The following is an 18,098-nucleotide window of genomic DNA, read 5'->3' as shown; positions in this document are numbered from 1 at the left end:
TTTATTTTTTAAATAAAAGGCCAAAGGAAGCACGACACTCGAAATACCTGTATTAAGTTCCCTCAAAAGCCTGCAAATAAAAAGAGACGACTCACATTAAATATCAAAGCTTTCAAGAGTTTCTTTGTAAAGTATTTATGTGGTTCTTTATGATGATCCGAACAGAATAACACTTGATGCAGCGACAAAGACACATTGTGTAACCGATCAAAGGAAGAGAGGGTGGTAATGGGTCAGATTGACCCATATCATAATTGGGAAGGTTAGATCAGAGTTCATCATTTGGAGATGTGTTCTGCCCCTGAACTCAAATCTGTCAATATTTGCCTGGTTTACTTTGACCTCTGTTGGCAGCCTGGCCCGCTTTTTCTGTAATATAGAAATATATCTATTTGAAATTTTTCTAGCGACTTGGATTACTTTGTTTTCTGAAGCTGTACAAATAAATGACAGTAGACGTTTGTCCCATCTCGCACGCCGTAGGGCAGCTCACAGTCGCACGGGTTCACTCTGCGCTAAAACTTTCCTCTTTCTGCTAAAAATGTTGAGCTTTCTTGTGATTTTGTGCTCGCTCCTGACCGCCTGTAGGTCCAGCGTGTGTCCGTGTGAGAGACCGGAGCTCTGCCAGCAGATCCGCGAGGAGAAAGACTTCGAGGTAAACTTAGTTGACCAACCTGTTGCTGCTAAAACTTGGCCGAAAAAAACAAAAAACCTTTGAACCCTCCGCTCATCGCTCGCAGCCAGAGACATCTGAGACACTACAAACAGTGTGGTGGCGTAAATCACGTAAGTGTTGGTGCTGCTGATGTAAAAGCTCATCGGAAACAGGTGAAACGTTGCGGGTTTACTCTGATTACAAATGGCAACAACGGCAATGAGCTAAGGCTGCTGCTTGGTGCTGTCGCCACTGTAATAATAAAAGTTGGTCTTGTGATGGAGGTGTGACTCAGTATCCCCATGATAGAACAGAGAAAGCCCGACTCATAGTGGTCAAAACCATTTATAATTCTTTTTATTCAATCATCTTCCGGAAGAGAGAGAGAGAGCCCTGCACAGCCCAAAGCTCTAACATTAGAATTTAAAAACGTCTCACATACAGGTGTTATTTCGGTACTTTACACGTCACACAGTTTCGATACAAACACTCCTTATATGGTACAAGTTCCTCTTTTCTGTCTGGCTTCCTGTATTTATTAATATACTTGTATATTTCTACACTAACGTTCTGTTTTTCAGTCTGGCTGAGCACAGTTTATGAGTCAAAAGTGGCCTTGCTTTACAAACCTTCATTATTAAAGTACATAAAACAATATAATAAAGAAAATAAGCACTAAGGATATATTAATTACATGACACTACCAGTCCTCTTTAGTGTCGCTTACAGGTGTAAAACTATAAGGCTCGTGGCCCAGATTCGTTTGACAGCTGTTTGACTCTCTCTCTCAGAGACCATCCTCAGGTGAAACTAACAGGGCTCCCAGTTAGGCGAGCTCCCAGCTCGTATGTGTGTCCAGGGACCAGCTCAATAGTCCGCACACACACTGAACCTCGTATTGGTTTCCAGATAATCGCAGTCCAGCCCCATATCATCACACACTGTTCTCGTTACGTGCTCTCAGGAGAACACGGTGAATATGTGGCCCTTTAAAGTTTGTGTTTGGTTCATTATTTCTTTGTTGTATATCAGTGAAAAGCATGATTGTTTCCTCGTAAATGGTGAAACATTTGTAAGGGATATTTGTGCATTTGTGGGTTGTGCCCATGAAAAACGAATACCAAACAGCTTATTCTGCTATCGCACAAACACACATTTGCTTACCGTTTGTGCTGAGTTTATATAAATCTGGGTAACATAGTCTGTTCATTTAATTTAATTTAATTTTATGCTTGTGGTTAATGCTGCATCTATTAACCACAGGCCATTAAAAATTAAGAAAACACCCCCAGAATCTTTTTCTACTTAGGAGCTTGAGGAAACGTCAGTATTCCCCAGTAAGGGTAAAAAAACAATCCCACCAACACTTTATTTTGTTGTTGTTGTTGTTGTTTTATGCCATGAAACATATAAATAGAACTTTTTAGCTCTTCTGTTTCTTCCGTGCTGATAAGAATGTGTCCATACCTGCCTGGAGGTCGCCCCTGATGGAACAATACTCTAAACACAGTATTTTCAGTTCCCATTTACAAGGCACATCAAAGCCCTGTTGGAGCACCAGGGGCTTTTCTGTTAAAGCTAAATATATTCAGCTTCATAAAGTTCCACTGTGAAATAGTGAAGTGCTTTCTATAAACATATGTTTGCTCTGCTGAATGCAGGATTTTGTTGACCAAAAATGATTCGGGCAAATAGTTTCAATAACAGTTTATTTGACATCAGTAGTACAGAAGAAGTGCAGAAGAACGAGGTGGTATTTGTCTACATTTACCTATTTAACCAGGAAGTCTCCAGAGGTTAAAATCTGGTTTTCAGGGGATGCTTGACCAACAATGAACACCATCATAAGGTTACAAAATTATACACTCGGCCATATAACTCTCAGATAATCAGTAAATCCTACTTTAATCTTCAGTTTCTGATTTATTTTTTCAGACAGCTGTTCAGTAGGTATACCAGATGTTCCTTTACACATATAGTACTTAACAGTTCTGACCTTTCAGTAAATCCTCATCATTAGCTTTGCTATTATGCCACTGTATGTGTTTTAATTGTGTGCGTCGTTTTCAGGTGTTTATATTTGACGTGGGTGGGAAGACATGGAAATCCTACAACTGGAGCATGGTAACAACAGTGGCAGCGTTTGGAAAATATGATGCTGAGCTCATGTGTTACGCTCACTCCAAAGGCGCACGGGTCGTCCTCAAAGGTAAGATAACTTTCTTTATTGTACTAAGAGCTGACTGGAGTTTACCTACATGTAACTAAATATCTCTCAGTACTTGCACTGATGTTGTGATAATTCCATATTTCATTTTTCCATTTACGTCTATTTACGTCCTGTGACTGTTCAGTTCACAGCAGCACCCCTCACTACTTTTTATTTTAATAGGAAATTTATTGAAACATATGCAAACATACATGGAATCACAATACACAAAGAACAAATAGATTTTTAAAATTCTAACAAGCTTGAAAGTCAATATTCGGTATTACCACCTTTATTTCTCAGCAAAAAAACCTGAACTTTCTTAAACACGATTTCTTTCTGTCAACACTCACTGCTCTACACCTCTCCTGACCTCCTCCTCTACATACTGGTGATGGTTTGAAGCAAAATACAAATTTCAAATTTGGATTCATAGTTGTAGATAAAGAAATTAGAACAATTTATGCGTCTTTGCCACAGATTGGCAACAAAGTGCCTAAAGATAATATTTAAAATGTGTTGTTTTTTTTCTGACAGATTGTTATGTGTAGACACAACCCCGGTTCATCCCTTGAATTAGCTGCATTTTATGCCCGAGTGATTCATAGGTCAGCGTCTGAAAACGATCAGATACAAGGACTGATGAGTGAACAATCGTCCAAATGTCCAAAGAAAGACTGTTGCTCAAGACAACTTAAATGAATTGCAAGAAAGTCTGGATATAAAGAAACCAGGCGTGGCTCAATACTTTTGCATGGTACTGTATGTGGTGCTTCTTCTCATTGAGTTTTTGTACATTTGTCTATCTTTTTGTGTTATTGGGTAAAGGCGACGTCCCCCTCTCCTACATTGTGGACCAGGACAACAGAACTGCGTGGATAACAGACAAGGTCATGTTGGCCAAGAGTCAGTTTATGGACGGGATTAACATAGACATTGAACAAGCTGTGGAAGAGGGCTCACCGGAGTACTATGCCTTAACATCTCTGGTCAAAGAGACCACTGAGATGTTTCACAGGGAGATCCCAGGATCTCAGGTAAAGCGGAATGACTGGGCACTCGGAGACAACGGTCATTTTCCAAGGCCAGTCTCTCAGTTTGAAATCCATACTAAACCCAGCTTCACCAGTCTTCACAGGACGTGCTTATTTTTCTATATCGTTACAAGCACATCATCCACTATAATTATTTTATCTGAGCTGAGCACTAAATCAGATAAAAAGTATTTTGGCAAGACTGGGTAAATGAAAAAAGGCCTATGAGCACTTTCTGAGTGATTTTAAAATCATCATCCCGTTGATGTTTACCTTTTCCTGATTCCTCAGGTCTCATTTGATGTCGCTTGGTCACCAAAATGCATTGATAAGCGCTGCTATGATTACGTAACCATTGCCGAATCCTGCGACTTGCTGTTTGTGATGTCCTACGACGAACAGAGCCAGATCACCGGCGACTGCATTGCAATGGCAAACGCTCCTCTCCGTCAGACACTCGAAGGTTTGTGGCTTTATAGTAGAACAGGAGAAAGGCATGTTGTTGTAAATCTACTTGAGACAATGACATGAAATACTCGGTGTCGTTCTTTGTAGCTTATGACCAGTATTTGAATCTGAAGATCAGTCCAAAGAAGATAGTGATGGGAGTGCCGTGGTACGGCTATGACTATCCATGCCTCAACTTTTCCCAGGTAAGAGATCGTTCATTAAAAAAATAAAAGTGAGGATTCGTTTGTTGTTGAAGGTTTTTGAAGACCAGTGAAAAGGTGTCTCCTCGAATGGGGACACGAGGTTGTTCATTAGGCTGAACAAAGGCGGGATAATGACATTTTTATAGGTTATTAGCCGATAGCATTACTAACCTTGCCCAGTGTGGGCCATATGTGATATAATACGAGGCCACTCCTGCCTGTTATTATAACACACCGTCATTTCTTTTCTCACACCAGGAGGGCGTGTGCTCTATAGAGAAAGTGCCTTTCCGTGGAGTTCCTTGCAGCGATGCGGCTGGAAAACAGAAACCGTACAAGTGGCTCATGGAGCAGGTCAACAGCTCGATGTCAGGCAGGCTCTGGGACGACGAGCAGCAGGCTCCCTACTTCAATTACAAGGTGCTCAATTTTCTTTCATATTTTAAGGATAAATCCTTTTTCTTCTTGAAGTATACAAACGCATGGATAAGGTGTTCAATTAATTATAAAATTAAATGTGCATTTAAATATTTGGGTTTTAGTTCTTTTGCTTCCAGGCGAAATGTTTTAGGTCTCGGACCAAAAAGGCAATATGTGCAAGAAAGGATCTGTGCACTGTTTAGCTCCAGTTAATATTTAAAACAAATATTAATATGCAAACCAAGATTTCGACTGATATGATCATCTCTTCAGGCTTGTTTTCTTTGTTTAAGTTTGACTAGCTTCATGCCTGCGTGGCGCTTGTATTTCAGGGAAGAGCCGTTTATCTGGATGCACTGTTAAAGTACAGCAGTGTCACTTCCCAAACGGAAGGAATTAGCCTTCTGAAACAACTAGAAACATTTCTGCTATTTGCCCTCAGGGTGGATGGACAAATCTTTTCAGACCACAAGATGGCGCTATTATCAAATTCATGTTGTTGCTTCTTTCCTCAGGACCAGGACGGACAGATCCATCAAGTTTGGTACGATGACCCACAGAGTATTTGCCCAAAGGCGGATTCGGTGATGTCTAAGGGCCTGAGGGGTATTGGCATGTGGAACGCCAACATCTTGGACTACAGTGACGATCCGGTCGCCAGGCAACAGACAACAATGATGTGGAACGCTCTTTTAGGATGCTAGCTGTGCATGTGACAAACCATCCCAGAGCCCGCCTCTGTTTGTTGCTAAGTCAACACCTCCCTTTGTAGCAGTAAAGGGGGTATTCGAGGCATACTTGCACTTGAGAGTAAATTGTTTCTTTTATTGCTGCTGCCTTTGACTGGGTTACATTCCTCTTTGCTAAGCGAAATAACTGTGATTCTCTAAAAAGGAAAGCCAGTCTTTAAACGTCCCTACACTGAGCTTACTGAGATTTATGCACTTTTTTAAATAAATAAAACTTGTTTCTAATAAATCTTTGAATGAAATTACAGAGTAAGCAGTGGAATTTTGTTATCTCAGCACATCAGAGTTTACATCATCTGAGAAACCCAAACTTAAATTGACATTATAAAACAATGCAAACTATTTTGGTCCAATCAAATAACATAACTAATTAGAAAGATGCATTCAAGTCCAAAATAATTAAACCAGAAAACGGGTTTTTCACGTGCAGTTTATTCTGAACTGGGCAGCGCTGCTCTGGACTTGTGCTCCGTGCCGTGGAGTATTTCCCATCAGGCCGGGATGAGATGACTGACTCTTCTTCTGAGCCAGCTCAGCCTTCAGGGCTCTGAGCTCAGTGGCCGCCTGTTTTCTCAACTAGAAAAACATTCATAGGAAACACAAGAAAATGAGCTCTGCTGTGCGCCGTGATTAGATGATTTTATTGATGATATGTCTCTTGACCAACCAGCTCAGGTATTTTAACAGTTTTCATACATCACTTACCTTTATCTCCGTCACCAGCTTCATCTTGCCATCTTCTACCTTCCTCTTCAGGTTGTCAATCTCGTGGCTCTCAGTCATGATCTGAATGATGAGCTCATTCTGTAAGGGATAGTCCGTCATTAAGTTTATGGGTGGAAAACTGTTTATGGGTGAGTGGCCATTTGAATTAGATACACCTGTTCAACTACCCGTTAACACAAATATCCAAATCAGCCAATCATATGGCAGAAACGGTGCGTTTAGGCATGTAAGCAAGGTCGAAATGAGCTGCTGAAATTCAAACTGAGCATCAGAATAGGGAAAAAAGATGATTTATCATTTACTACCTGACTGCTGGTAGAAAGACAACAAATTATTTCAACTATTATATGCTTGGTTGAAGGCTACAGCAGCAAGAACGCCACACTGGCTGCCGCTCCTGAGGGACGCTGAGGCTACACCAAAATGGAACCATTAGACGATTGGAAAAGTTTTGCCTGGTCTGATTCAACTCTATTTCTGCTGCAACGCTCGGATGGTAGGGTCAGAAACTGGCCCCTGTTAGTACCATTTCATCATTTTTTAAACACCACGGCCTAGCCGAGTGTTGTTTTTGGGATGTGATGGAACAGGAAATTCAAATCCTGGATGTGCAGCCAATAAATCTGCAGAACTGTGAATATGAACCAAAATCTCTGAGGAACGTTTCCTGCATCTCGTTGAATCTGTGCATAAAGAATTAAAGCAGTTCTGAAAGCAAAAGAGGGTCCAGCCCAGAACTAGCAAGGTGTAAGTAACGACTGGTTCATTGTACAGACCTGAAACTGAGCCACTGAGACTTTAATATTAATACTGAAGATGCATTTAAAAAAAGAAGGGAATCGTGTGGTTAGATTGTACCTTCATGGAGGATCTTCCTTGGTGTCTGGGCTTTGCTCTGTTATCTCGGGCCTGCAGCTGATGCAGGACTTTGTTGTAAAACGTCTCCAGTTCTTGTCTCAAGTTTCTCAAGTTCTCGTCCAATGGCGCTGTGGCCTTCTTGGCTTCAAAATATTTCTTTTTCCAGCTGTCACGTGCTTTATGTTAAAAGGACGGAGACAAATTGGTTAACAACTTCAACAAAAAAAAAGTTTCACTAAATTGTTAGCGCTTTAACTCAGATTGGGGAATAATTAAAAACCTCTGGTGACTGGTGCTGACCTTGGTTCCTGCGGTGTCTGTTCTGGGCTAACAAGTCTTTCCCCTTTCGCAGCAGCTCTTGTCGCCTCCTCTCCAGCTGCTTTCTCTCCTCCCGTACCAGCTTGATTTCACTGATTAGTTCTTCCCCTTTTAAATAAAAAGCCCGTCAGTTGTACTAATAACAATCAGCATAAAGCCTGCAGATACGTCCGGCTTACTGTTTGTGTGAAGGACTGGAGAAGCAGCCGTTTCATGGGTGACTGTGGCCAAGTCTAAACCTGAAGGTGGTGATACGGCAGGCTGAGACAACGGAGCTAGGCTTTCTGACAGCTTCACAGAAAAACAGAAGATTATCCTGCAAAGTGTTTTTCTTTTGTGGATCCATGTTTTACAAAGAGCACTGAAAAGGAGACGATCATGTAACCAAGATATACTTTGTGTTTTTTCTAAATGTCACACGTTACCCTGGCTGTTCGATTGTTTCTGATGGACTTCAGCACGTGTTCCACTTTTGATTTCCCAACCCTGAAAAACACACACAAGTAGTTTCAGTCGTGTCCATGGAGTAAGAAGTTTTTAGGTCAGTATGCTGGCTGCTCGGTACCCGTCTGTTAGGGAGAAGCCTGAATCTCTGTCCTCCAGGGACTCCGCCACTCCTGAATGTCTGGCTGCTCTGTTTCCTCTTTGGTTATGTTTCTTCTTTCTGCAGGTTTCTTCTTTCTCTGGCAATTCCTTCACCTGAGCTGAATCAGCCACACACTGCTGGAAATCTGTAAGCAGAAAAACCTGCATCTGTCTTTTCTAAGAGTTTCAGCAAATAGACATTTTATTGCATCAAATACAAGACGACGACTTCTTCTTTTGGCTGCTCCTTCTAGGTGTCACCACAGCGACTCATATTTCACCCTAGCATCCTCTTCTGTTACACAAACCCTCTGCACGTCCTCCTTCACTACATCCATGAACTTTCTCCGAGGTCTTCCTCTTTTCCTCCTTTCTAGTTGCTCCATATTGCACATTCTTTGTCCCATATATCAACTCTCCCTCCTCTGCGCATATCCAAACCATTTTAGCTTTGCCTCTCTAACGTTGTCTCCAAACTGCTCAGTCTGGGATGTCCCACTAATGTATTCATTTCTAATCTTGTCCATCTTTCACTCTTGCTTTCATTGTTCTGTCACAAATGGCGCTTGTCTCCACCCACTCCACCCTGTTTGCACTCTCTTCTTCACCTCTCTTGTGCACCGTCTATTATTTTGGATGGTTGGGCTCAGGTATTTAAACTCCTCCACCTTCACTATCTCTACTCGTAACTTCACTCTTACACCTTTCTCCCTCTCATTCACATGTTTTCTGTCTTGCTTCAACTGACTTTCATGCCTCATTTCTCCAGAGCATACCTCCACCTCTGCAGCCTTGCAGTTGGGGTGTGTGCAAAGCAAGCTGGGGTGCCCTTTGCTTTTGCCCTCGAAAACACTCCTGCTCTGCTCTCCTGATGGAGGAGAGAGTTTCACCTTCCTTCTCCCCGCCTCCTTCTGAAGAGCTGTAGCTCCTATCATCCCCTTCTTCCTCCTCTTCTTCTAGCCGGTGTGTGGGAGGTGGCTGATGGGAATACTGGGGGATATGGGGGAATTTGGTGGGCTCCTTTGTTCCTGTTGCCCGGCTGCACGTTTTGGGAGGGTGGTAATAGATCTGGTGGTCTGGGGAGGTGCTGGTGGTGTCAGGGGTGAGAGACCGGGAGCAAACGCTGCTGTCATTCTCCACAGCGGGCAGCAAGTAAAGCTCCGGCTGCGTGGCCTGCTGACAGGTGACAACAACGTGTTACTGGAACCAACCCACTACATAAAGAGAAGCATCATCCGATTAAATGTTTAGATTTAAGTATCCAACACTGACTCTACGCACATAGGGTGGGGCGAACACTTTCACTTTCAGGTCTTGCTCCTGTTTGCTTTTGACCTGCAGCAGACAAGAATTTGGAAGCTGTAAAAGGCACGGCAGTAAAAAGTGTGTTCCCCACTCGCCCGCACACACGTTTTACACCCTTTACTCTGAGCAGTAAACTGTCTGTGCAGTTTCTCTCTATTGTGTGTCTGGTGAAATACAATCAGCTCTACAAAAGAGCACTAAACAGCCAGCTGCACTCACCAGCGCCAGACTGCGCCCCACACATTTAAGGAAGGAGAATTTGTTGACGCTCCTCTGTGCACCAAGGAGAGCGCCCAGCTCACTTCTAAGCGTTTTCAGGGTAACATCAGGATAAACCCTAAGGTCACAGAAAAGGAGAGGTGGTGTCCACGTTAAAAAAAGAATGATAGTCAGGATTGTTCAAGAAAAAAGCTACATGTCACCTATCGAGTGCTCAAATAAATTTGACTTATCAAGTTTAAAAAGCAAAATGACACGTTCAGCAACTGTAATACTGTAATTTTTCAACTGAGACTTGGAAAGATTGTATCATTGCAACACTTTTAAAGCACTGAACAATGTTAAAGCAGTCTGACACTGTTATCAGACAATTACGTTACTGAATTTCCTAAGGACAAAGCCTAAGTAATACAACATATCTCAGTATCTTTTATGTGTCTGCACAGTGGAGTGCAGTCCAGAAGTGTTAAACAATCCTTATGTTGAGTTTTCTATATTAAAACAAACATTTGCGGCAGTTTCACCTGATGAAGCCGGCTGATATGAAGCTCTCTGTGGCTTCAGCAGGGACTTTATTGAGCTTCACATTCCACTGGTCAGCTGGCACAAACAGCACATGGAGCTCCAGAAGCTGCACACGAATGCAAACATGATAACACGGTCCGTTTGCATCATCAGGCATGTGTCTGCTTGCTTGAAAAAAATTATTTTGTCATTTTATTTCATCCTTAAAAAGAAAAAAAGAAAGAAAAGAAAATACCTTGCAGCTGTGAGGTCTCCTGTCCTCTGTATATCTCGCTGACGCGCAAGACAGCTCCATCAGAGAAGGAACAGAAACACTGGAAGATTTCTGCTCTTGTGCTCTGAAGGCGTGCACTGCTAAGTTCCAGTCTGTAGTAATCAAACACCCTCAGTTGTCCAGTGAAGTTTCTTTTATGAGAGTGCCAGCAGTGGTTGCTCTGCTGCGGATCATAGCTGCAGAGAAAAAAAAAACATGAAGCCGCTAATCTGCGATGACCACTGCGGGCGCAATTTCATCTGTATTTTCACTCTTTAGGGTTAATTATATATATATATATATATATATATATATATATATATATATATATATATATATATATATATATATATATATATGTGTATATATATATATATGTACATATATATATATACATATATATATATACATATATATATATACATATATATATATATACATATATATATATACATATATATATATATATATATATATATACATATATATATATATATATATATATATACACATATATATATATATATATATACACATATATATATATATATATATACACATATATATATATATATATATATATATATATATATACATACACATATATATATATATATATATATATATATATATATATATATATATATATATATATATATATATATATATATATATATATATATATATATATATATATATATATATATATATATATACATATATACATATACATATATATATATATATATATATATATATACATATATATATATATATATATATATATATATATATATATATATATATATACATATACATATATATATATATATATATATACATACACACACGCGCGCGCGGAAAGAGTATGGAAGCGTTTCCAACACCAGGGGGCGGAATTTGCATTTATCTGGCGCTCCTTTCTGGTATATGTGGGAGTTGTAATTTTTAAAACTTAAATTGAACTTTTGTTGTGGGTGATTATCAGAGAAACCGTCTGGAAATGCATAACAAAGGCGATGATTATATGCTTTATGAATCTCGTTTTCACTAATACAGTTTTCAAAGTAACGAAAAACTATTCTACTGTGAGGTTTCTATTGTTTACAAAACAGTGAAGTAAAGAGATCGAAAAGTTGACATTTTCGAACTTCACGCGAAGGCAGCAGTACTTGACACGCCTTTATACAAAACCGGAAGCTCGTTGTTGATGAAGTAGTTAGCAAGTGAGCTAGCAACAACCAATTTTCTAGGTAAAACTTTTAAATTCGTCGCTTAAAGCCTTAAAACGTTCAACTCAGCGATGTCTGGATCGACCAACGTCGTAGCAATGAAGAAAGTGGTCCAACAGTTACGCCTTGAAGCTGGCATTAACAGAGTTAAGGTAACGGTTAAAATCGCTACGTTACTATTGTAGGGCGTGTACTGTTTCTCTGTCGTCTGTTAAAGGAGTCTCTCTTCATTTGAATAGCGATTGTAGTTGTAGTTGCACAGCAGTAGCTTGCCTCAACTATTTCCCAACCACAGGTGTCCCAGGCCGCTGCAGACTTGCAGCAGTTCTGCCTCCAGAACGCCCAACAGGACCCTCTGCTCACCGGCATGTCGTCCAGCAACAACCCCTTCAGACCGCAGAAAGTCTGCTCCTTCCTATAGCACCAACAGGCCGACCCTCCGCCTGTGTGAGTACAGCTGGTTCTCAGGCTGCCTCTTTTTTTGTACGATTAAAATAACCTCAAGTTCTGTGGAGAATCCATAAAGTACGTTTTGATGTTTTATACGGCCAAGAGACATAACGTTGAGTAATAGCAACAAGTTACGAAACTGAAACCAGTACAAAATGCACTTTCTTAAAAAGTAGTCTAATTTTAAAAGATTAACATCAAACGCTTATAATTCAATGGTAGTTTAAAATTAACTCTTACATAAAATATCAGTTATTAACTATTTCCAGTCAGCTTGTCGAGGCTGCTCTACTGAAAATCATCAGTTACAGTGCTCGGACTCGCACCTTTAATTTCTAGACTTTTCTCACCTGTGAAGTTCAGGTAGAGCTTTAACATCACTCACGGTCAGTTTTTCTAAAATCATTTATAAGCAGGTCAGAGTGGTTTAACTTTGCTTTTGCAGTAATGCTTATAAAATACTGTGCATTTCTGCATTGTTTACATGCTTTGCCGCCTGCTTTATAGGGAAAACAAACTTTTCACACCCTCAGCCTAAATGCTGTGGCCCCTGTAATTTGCCTTTTGTCCCATCTCTCTCTGAATGCCCTGAGCCTTGTTCTGTTAAAAGGGAGTTCTTTATTACCACTGTCGCCAAGTGCTTGCTCATACAGGGTGTGTTTTTAGGGTCTTTACAATATAAATCACCTTGAGACCACTGTTGACGTGAGTTGGTGCTGTATGAAGAAAATTTTTGCATGACTAATGATCGTAAACATTTCTGCAGGTGTTGGACATTGTGGTGCTTTGTGGAACGGCGTTTCAGGATCAGGATCCTGCATCATGGACTGGAATCGACTCAGGAGCGTTAGGGAACTTGGGCCAAACGACTGACTTTTTTTGTTTGTTTTTTTAACTTTTGCCTTTTATCAAATCTAACGTGGAAACCTTTCCAAGTGGTTTTAGCACAAATGCGTCTTAAGCTATTTGCATAGAACTAACCCATACTAACATGTGCCTTTTGAAATGTGTATTTTTCATGCCTGAACAAAAATAAATACCTTTATTCACAACTTAAAGACACAGTAAATGTTTTATTAGAATAACAATATACACACGTATTATCCAAGATGATTTTTGAGAATCCTGTTGAATACAGAAGCATCTGCACTGTGCTCATGTGTTAAATATAAACAATTTGACCACCTGCAGTCACACAATGCACTTTATTCAAAGCTCCTTCTGTCAGTCGCACAAACCAGGATGGACCAGGTGTATGTTTGCATATATGTGGTCAGAGCAGGTCACATTTTTAAAGCTTTTAACACACAAGCAGCATTTACAGAGAAGCAGGATGCTGCATGTCTTCTCGGGCATTTCACGGTCCAACAGAAAATGTGTCCAACAATTAGACTCAGCCCTTTGATGTCCATGAGTAGGTCATGTTACAATAAAGAGTGGAAATGATACTTTTAAGGGAAATTTGAGCTGTTGTTGAAGATTTAACAGTTGCCAGGGCATTGTAAAGTCAATCTCAGCAAGTCCACAAACAGCTGAAGTATCTTGGATAACAGACGATCATTCCCATCTGACCAGGAAAAGAGTTTTATTTTCTCAAAGCTGGAACTTTCGCCTGCAGGCTTCCATCTCATGACGCTGAAATCAAAAAAAGATATTTAAGCTTGTGTGACAAAAACATTTCTTTTAATCTTCCACAATTAAATGTTGAACTAGACTGTAATAACACGACTGGCAAAGTAGAAACTAACAGCAAATAGGTTGCTTAAAGGCAAATGTGCACGTGGCTTGATGAGTTTTACTGCAAAAACAACCATCTGTGAGGATGACTCACCTTCATCACCCACTCGTACTCTCCGTACTTTGAGTCGAACGTGCCTTTTTGTAGAGATCGGAGTTTGAGGGTGAAGCGTGGTCCCAGCTCCTGAATACCAACTTTCTTCTCATTCTTGAAGATGTACCTTTCACAGATATTTTTAGAGATTTATTTAGCCTTCTAAATGTAAGATTTAAAACAGACGCATGTGTTAGTGTAGAAGGTTGAAAAATATTTACCTGTGAAATCTGAAAAAGATGAAGTCTCGCTGGTTGTGGAAGGTGGCGACCTGTCTGCCAACGAAGTGTGGCTCTTGTGGGAAAAGAGCTGCGAACAGACGGCCGATGGTGTGCCCCAAACGAGTGGTGAAATTGTTGAGGATCACCTCTGGGTAGTGTTCAGTTGGATTTTTGCCTCGTCTCTGTGGGACAAAGAAAAGGAGCCAGATGATCTCAAATGACTAAACTTCAAGAAAGCGTGTCCCAGTGTTTGGAGTAACATACAGAAGCAAAGAGGAAATACCCCCTCGTTCAGTTTCACCTCTTCAACCTATTAAGTATAAAACATGATAAAAATAACTTGGACTGTACCAGGTTGTAAAGTTATTTTAATATAACCTCAAATGAACAACACACGTCATAATACAATGTGTTGGTTTTTTTCTTTTTAAAGAAACCAAAATGCAGAAGCAGTGTGTGAAACACCGCGTGCACCACATGATTCAGTGTCTTTTAGCAGCAGCAACATGAGGTATGTATTTCTACATGACTTTATGAGTCTCACATCATTGTGGAGTTCATACTTGTTCAGTCTTTTTCTAACTGGACTGTTTTGGACTTCAAATGTTTTACTAACCGAGGCCTGCAGTCTGAAATGTAGCTTTTGGCTTTTTTGCAGTGAGTCTGAGCATCGCACAGTCTGACCTTGCAGTGAATTTGCTGCGATGTCACTTTCCTGGGAAGACTTTGAACCGTGCTGAACGTTTCTATTTGTGAATAATCTTTCTCACAGCAGAATGACGGACTTGTATAGTCCTTCCAAAAGTCTCGGGCAGCAACAATTTCTTCTTTAAGGTCACTGTTGATGTGTTTTGGCATTGTGTTAACACACATCTAAATGCTTCTCCTTTTATAGGAGTGCCCACGCTGACTATTGATCAGTTAATCAAGTGCATTTTATCAGCTGCACCTGCCTGCAGGTAACTTAACCCCTGTACAAACAGTACACGGAGTAATATTACGTGCTGTTCTTCATCTGAGATTTTATCTCCTGCTGAAGACCAGATTAAATTTTTACTATGTCCTGATGTAAAACCTCAGAATTGAAAGAGGGTGTACTTTCCTTTTCACGTGTTTATAGTATAGGTGAGAAAGTAGGATCATTTTGAAAAAGAGTTTGGACTTATCATCTTGCCTTCATCTCCTTGCGTAGTCGAACACTGCTGACTTTGAAGTGTGCAGTCGGCCCGTCAGGTAAGTGACAGAGAACCATGCCATCTTTAATTAATGGTTAAGGATCTCGGCATTAGAAAACAGCTGAGTGCATCAAAGATTTCCATGGTTTGTGCAACTTTCATAATTATCAGCAGTATTTGGTCAAAATGAGACTTGACCAAAGAAAGAACTAGAGCTTGCACAGCTGCCTTTAAGGATACTGGGCACTTGTCGATCCTCATTGATGACCATGAGATAGGTGAAGTTCCTGGCGACGCACTGCGGTATGATCCTCTTCAGGGCCAAACCTCTTCTGTAGTACACGTGGGCATTTGGGATGACTGTGGCCAGCTGCTCGCAAAACCTCACCGTCCTCTGCAAGACACAAATCAGATGATGTGGCACAAATCACTGTGCGTTCAACACTTGAGGTGGAAGAGTGGTTAGCACCAAGAAGGCTGCCAACTATTATTAACTACTATGACAGTAAATCCTATTTTAGTGCAGAAATTAAACTGTAACAACAAAACCAGCTTCAAACGCTTACACAAAAGCTAAAAGTAAGCTTGTAGCTTCTGTTCTGCTCGATTTTGTAACAAAGTCAAGAATATTCAAATATGTAAAGAGATTTTTAGAAAATTCTTTGTTCTGCATAATATTCAAATGATCCAAAATTTACCAGCAAATTATAATTTTTCAGATTCTGCATATTTAATGATAAAAGAATAATAAAAATGACTGTAATGACAGCAGGAGCCCTCACCCCTCTGGGCCTGTCTGATGTTGTGATGAGCACTTTAGGATTTGTCAGCCCGTTGAAGTAGGCGGAGAATTCATCAGTCCCCTCGTCAAAAGCAATCTGTATATAACGTACACAAACATATGCAACTTAATCCAAATTCAGAAATAAAGATAACAATAATCTGATGAAGCCCAGTTCATACCTCCTCATCCTCTGGGTCGACTGTTGTCTCGTCATACACCCTCTGGTTTTCTATTGTTTTGGGGACCTCCTTTGGTGGTGCCTACATTGGAGACAGAATAAAATAAAGTACAAATAATAAATATTACAGCTGTTGCCTTATTTTATCCTTTCACTCTCTGTCACTGCTGTCTAAGCATAGAAGCCCAGATCTCCCTCTTTCCTGCCATCTCCTCAAATTCTTCCGGGGGGACACAGAGGCATTCCCAAGCCAAAACATAATCTATCCAGCATATCCTGGGTCTGCCCCCCAGCCCCTCCCAGTAGGACATGCTTCACCAACTGCTTCCTTTTAATTTGGAGGACTAGTGGCTCTAATCTGAGCCCCTCTTTACCATCAAATCCCCACGACAGCAATTTATTGGTAGAATTAACACATCCATCATAAAACACAGTCATAAGTGAAGAACAAACAAAGAGAAGACTCACCTTATCACCTAAAGCTTCACGTTCTTTTCTTCTCTTTTTCCTCAGCTGCATCTTTTGCTGAAATACAAATTTAGAAGTTAATAGATCTTCAAGGAGGTTTTCAAAGTTAATAAAGTGATTTATCGATTACTCCTGCTAGAACTGATCTGGATAAGCAGTGATGTTTTAAATAAAATTATAGATGTACCTTTTTCTGTGTGTCACAACTAGTAAACCTGGCCATTTGTTACCTCACATAAAATTTATTGTGATTCCATACAAGTATCATCAGAAGATGCACCGGATTATAACATAAATAACAGTATTTAAAAAAACTAAAAACTCTAAAGGCCTCACAATACTGACACAAAATAAATAGGTAACTAGATATTTACCAGCCTACTCTTAAGTTATTAACATTAACAGGTGTGCTTAATATTTATGGATGCAATGATTATGGTCCAACTTTAATATCAGCAAATGCTGATCCTAATGATTTTTGTTTGGCTGTTTTCCCTCATAAATAGAAGAACAAGAAGACCCACCCTGACTATACTTCACTTTAATGAAATATGGTGAGTGGTGAGTTAAGCAGCACATAAGGAGTCAGAGTCTAAATAAACTGGACCCAAGCAAAACAAGCAGCCTAACGACAGACGTAACATGTTGACGTTTAATGAAAAAACACGTGCTAAAACGAGACATTGATATTTTTATGTTGATCACTGTATTCTATTGTATTCTCTTACATTAACAGTTCTACTGAAACACACTGGAGTTTTGCTCACGTAAAACTGCTGTACCTAATAAACTGGCACGTGAGTGTCCCAAGTACCGGAAGCTCCCCCCATTACCAGCCATGACCCAGTATCGGTACCTTTCTCTTCTCCTGCTTGAGTTTCATGAACATGAAGTGTCTTCGCTGTTTATTCTTGATTTCTGACACACTGAAGGTGGGAGGAAAGGCAACAGCCAGCTCGCTCTTCACCATCTTCTTCTCCTCCCCCGCGCTGCCTTCCCCATCAACCTCCGCGCTCTTCTTCTTCGCTTTCTTGCCCTTCTTCCCTTTGCCGTCCTGACTTGTTGAGACCTCTGTAATGTCCATCTTGTATCTGCTGTCTGTTTTGGCTTGTTTCTCACGTGTGTGTACTGGAAGCAGCAGCCCCGTTCGCGTATTCACTTCCGGTGGGACAGGAAGTGGCCGAATGAAGACTCGGTGAAGAACAAGTGTGACCTCTAGTGGTGAGGAGGAGACAGAGTCCCACTGTAAA

The 18,098-nt window shown here is 40.4% G+C and overlaps 3 protein-coding genes across 7 annotated transcripts in view; 1 reads left to right on the top strand and 2 right to left on the bottom strand.

Moving 5' to 3' along the window:
* The first annotated feature begins 461 nt into the window (after positions 1-461).
* Positions 462-5,962, top strand: ctbs (chitobiase, di-N-acetyl-). 2 transcript variants are annotated; one of them, XM_026142305.2, is made up of 7 exons: positions 462-655; positions 2,726-2,864; positions 3,693-3,901; positions 4,190-4,361; positions 4,454-4,551; positions 4,810-4,971; positions 5,487-5,962. In XM_026142305.2, exons 1-7 carry the CDS (start codon positions 542-544, stop codon positions 5,673-5,675), a joined length of 1,083 nt encoding a protein of 360 aa, XP_025998090.1. In that variant the 5' UTR covers positions 462-541; the 3' UTR covers positions 5,676-5,962. The 2 variants fall into 2 exon arrangements, with proteins under 2 accessions (XP_025998090.1, XP_025998091.1); XM_026142306.2 differs by having other exon boundaries at positions 468-786.
* A 172-nt stretch (positions 5,963-6,134) lies between these two features.
* The window catches only part of spata1 (spermatogenesis associated 1), a 327,756-nt gene continuing 315,792 nt past the window's right edge, over positions 6,135-18,098 (bottom strand). The window contains exons 1-13 of one of the 4 annotated variants that reach the window (XM_080289737.1): positions 12,015-12,151; positions 10,492-10,706; positions 10,256-10,424; positions 9,732-9,849; positions 9,489-9,542; positions 8,984-9,383; positions 8,188-8,353; positions 8,048-8,108; positions 7,802-7,913; positions 7,605-7,730; positions 7,305-7,480; positions 6,426-6,524; positions 6,135-6,296 (exon numbers count right to left, since the gene is read on the bottom strand). In XM_080289737.1, the coding sequence (XP_080145863.1) occupies positions 6,141-6,296; positions 6,426-6,524; positions 7,305-7,480; positions 7,605-7,730; positions 7,802-7,913; positions 8,048-8,108; positions 8,188-8,353; positions 8,984-9,383; positions 9,489-9,542; positions 9,732-9,849; positions 10,256-10,413 (1,626 nt within the window). In that variant the 5' untranslated portion in view covers positions 10,414-10,424; positions 10,492-10,706; positions 12,015-12,151 and the 3' untranslated portion in view covers positions 6,135-6,140. Of the gene's footprint in view, positions 6,297-6,425; positions 6,525-7,304; positions 7,481-7,604; positions 7,731-7,801; positions 7,914-8,047; positions 8,109-8,187; positions 8,354-8,983; positions 9,384-9,488; positions 9,543-9,731; positions 9,850-10,255; positions 10,425-10,491; positions 10,707-12,014; positions 12,152-18,098 lie in introns of those variants that run through there. The other 3 variants (XM_080289734.1, XM_080289736.1, XM_080289735.1) reach the window with 3 other exon arrangements.
* Positions 12,963-18,031, bottom strand: rpf1 (ribosome production factor 1 homolog). The gene is made up of 9 exons (XM_026142307.2): positions 17,705-18,031; positions 16,849-16,905; positions 16,382-16,462; positions 16,201-16,296; positions 15,659-15,812; positions 15,418-15,500; positions 14,244-14,425; positions 14,023-14,149; positions 12,963-13,826 (listed from the first exon to the last, which is right to left on the bottom strand). The coding sequence occupies exons 1-9, from the start codon at positions 17,930-17,932 to the stop codon at positions 13,785-13,787; spliced, it is 1,050 nt and encodes a 349-aa protein (XP_025998092.2). The 5' UTR covers positions 17,933-18,031; the 3' UTR covers positions 12,963-13,784.

This window comes from Astatotilapia calliptera, chromosome 15 (assembly GCF_964374335.1).
Source record: "Astatotilapia calliptera chromosome 15, fAstCal68.1, whole genome shotgun sequence".
NCBI lineage: Eukaryota > Metazoa > Chordata > Actinopteri > Cichliformes > Cichlidae > Astatotilapia > Astatotilapia calliptera.
Note: the sequence above shows the minus strand (reverse complement) of the source record. Positions and strands in the feature narration are given on the sequence as shown.

Excerpts from the sequence above, each read along its gene's own strand:
- ctbs (XM_026142305.2), top strand. The coding sequence starts at position 542 with ATGTTGAGCTTTCTTGTGATTTTGTGCTCGCTCCTGACCGCCTGTAGG. Across the intron at positions 4,552-4,809 it reads CATGCCTCAACTTTTCCCAG|GAGGGCGTGTGCTCTATAGA; the intron begins GTAAGAGATCGT and ends TTCTCACACCAG. Across the intron at positions 4,972-5,486 it reads CTCCCTACTTCAATTACAAG|GACCAGGACGGACAGATCCA; the intron begins GTGCTCAATTTT and ends TTCTTTCCTCAG.
- rpf1 (XM_026142307.2), bottom strand. The coding sequence starts at position 17,932 with ATGGACATTACAGAGGTCTCAACAAGTCAGGACGGCAAAGGGAAGAAG. Across the intron at positions 16,906-17,704 it reads TCAAGCAGGAGAAGAGAAAG|CAAAAGATGCAGCTGAGGAA; the intron begins GTACCGATACTG and ends TTTGTATTTCAG. Across the intron at positions 15,813-16,200 it reads CATCAGACAGGCCCAGAGGG|AGGACGGTGAGGTTTTGCGA; the intron begins GTGAGGGCTCCT and ends TGTGTCTTGCAG.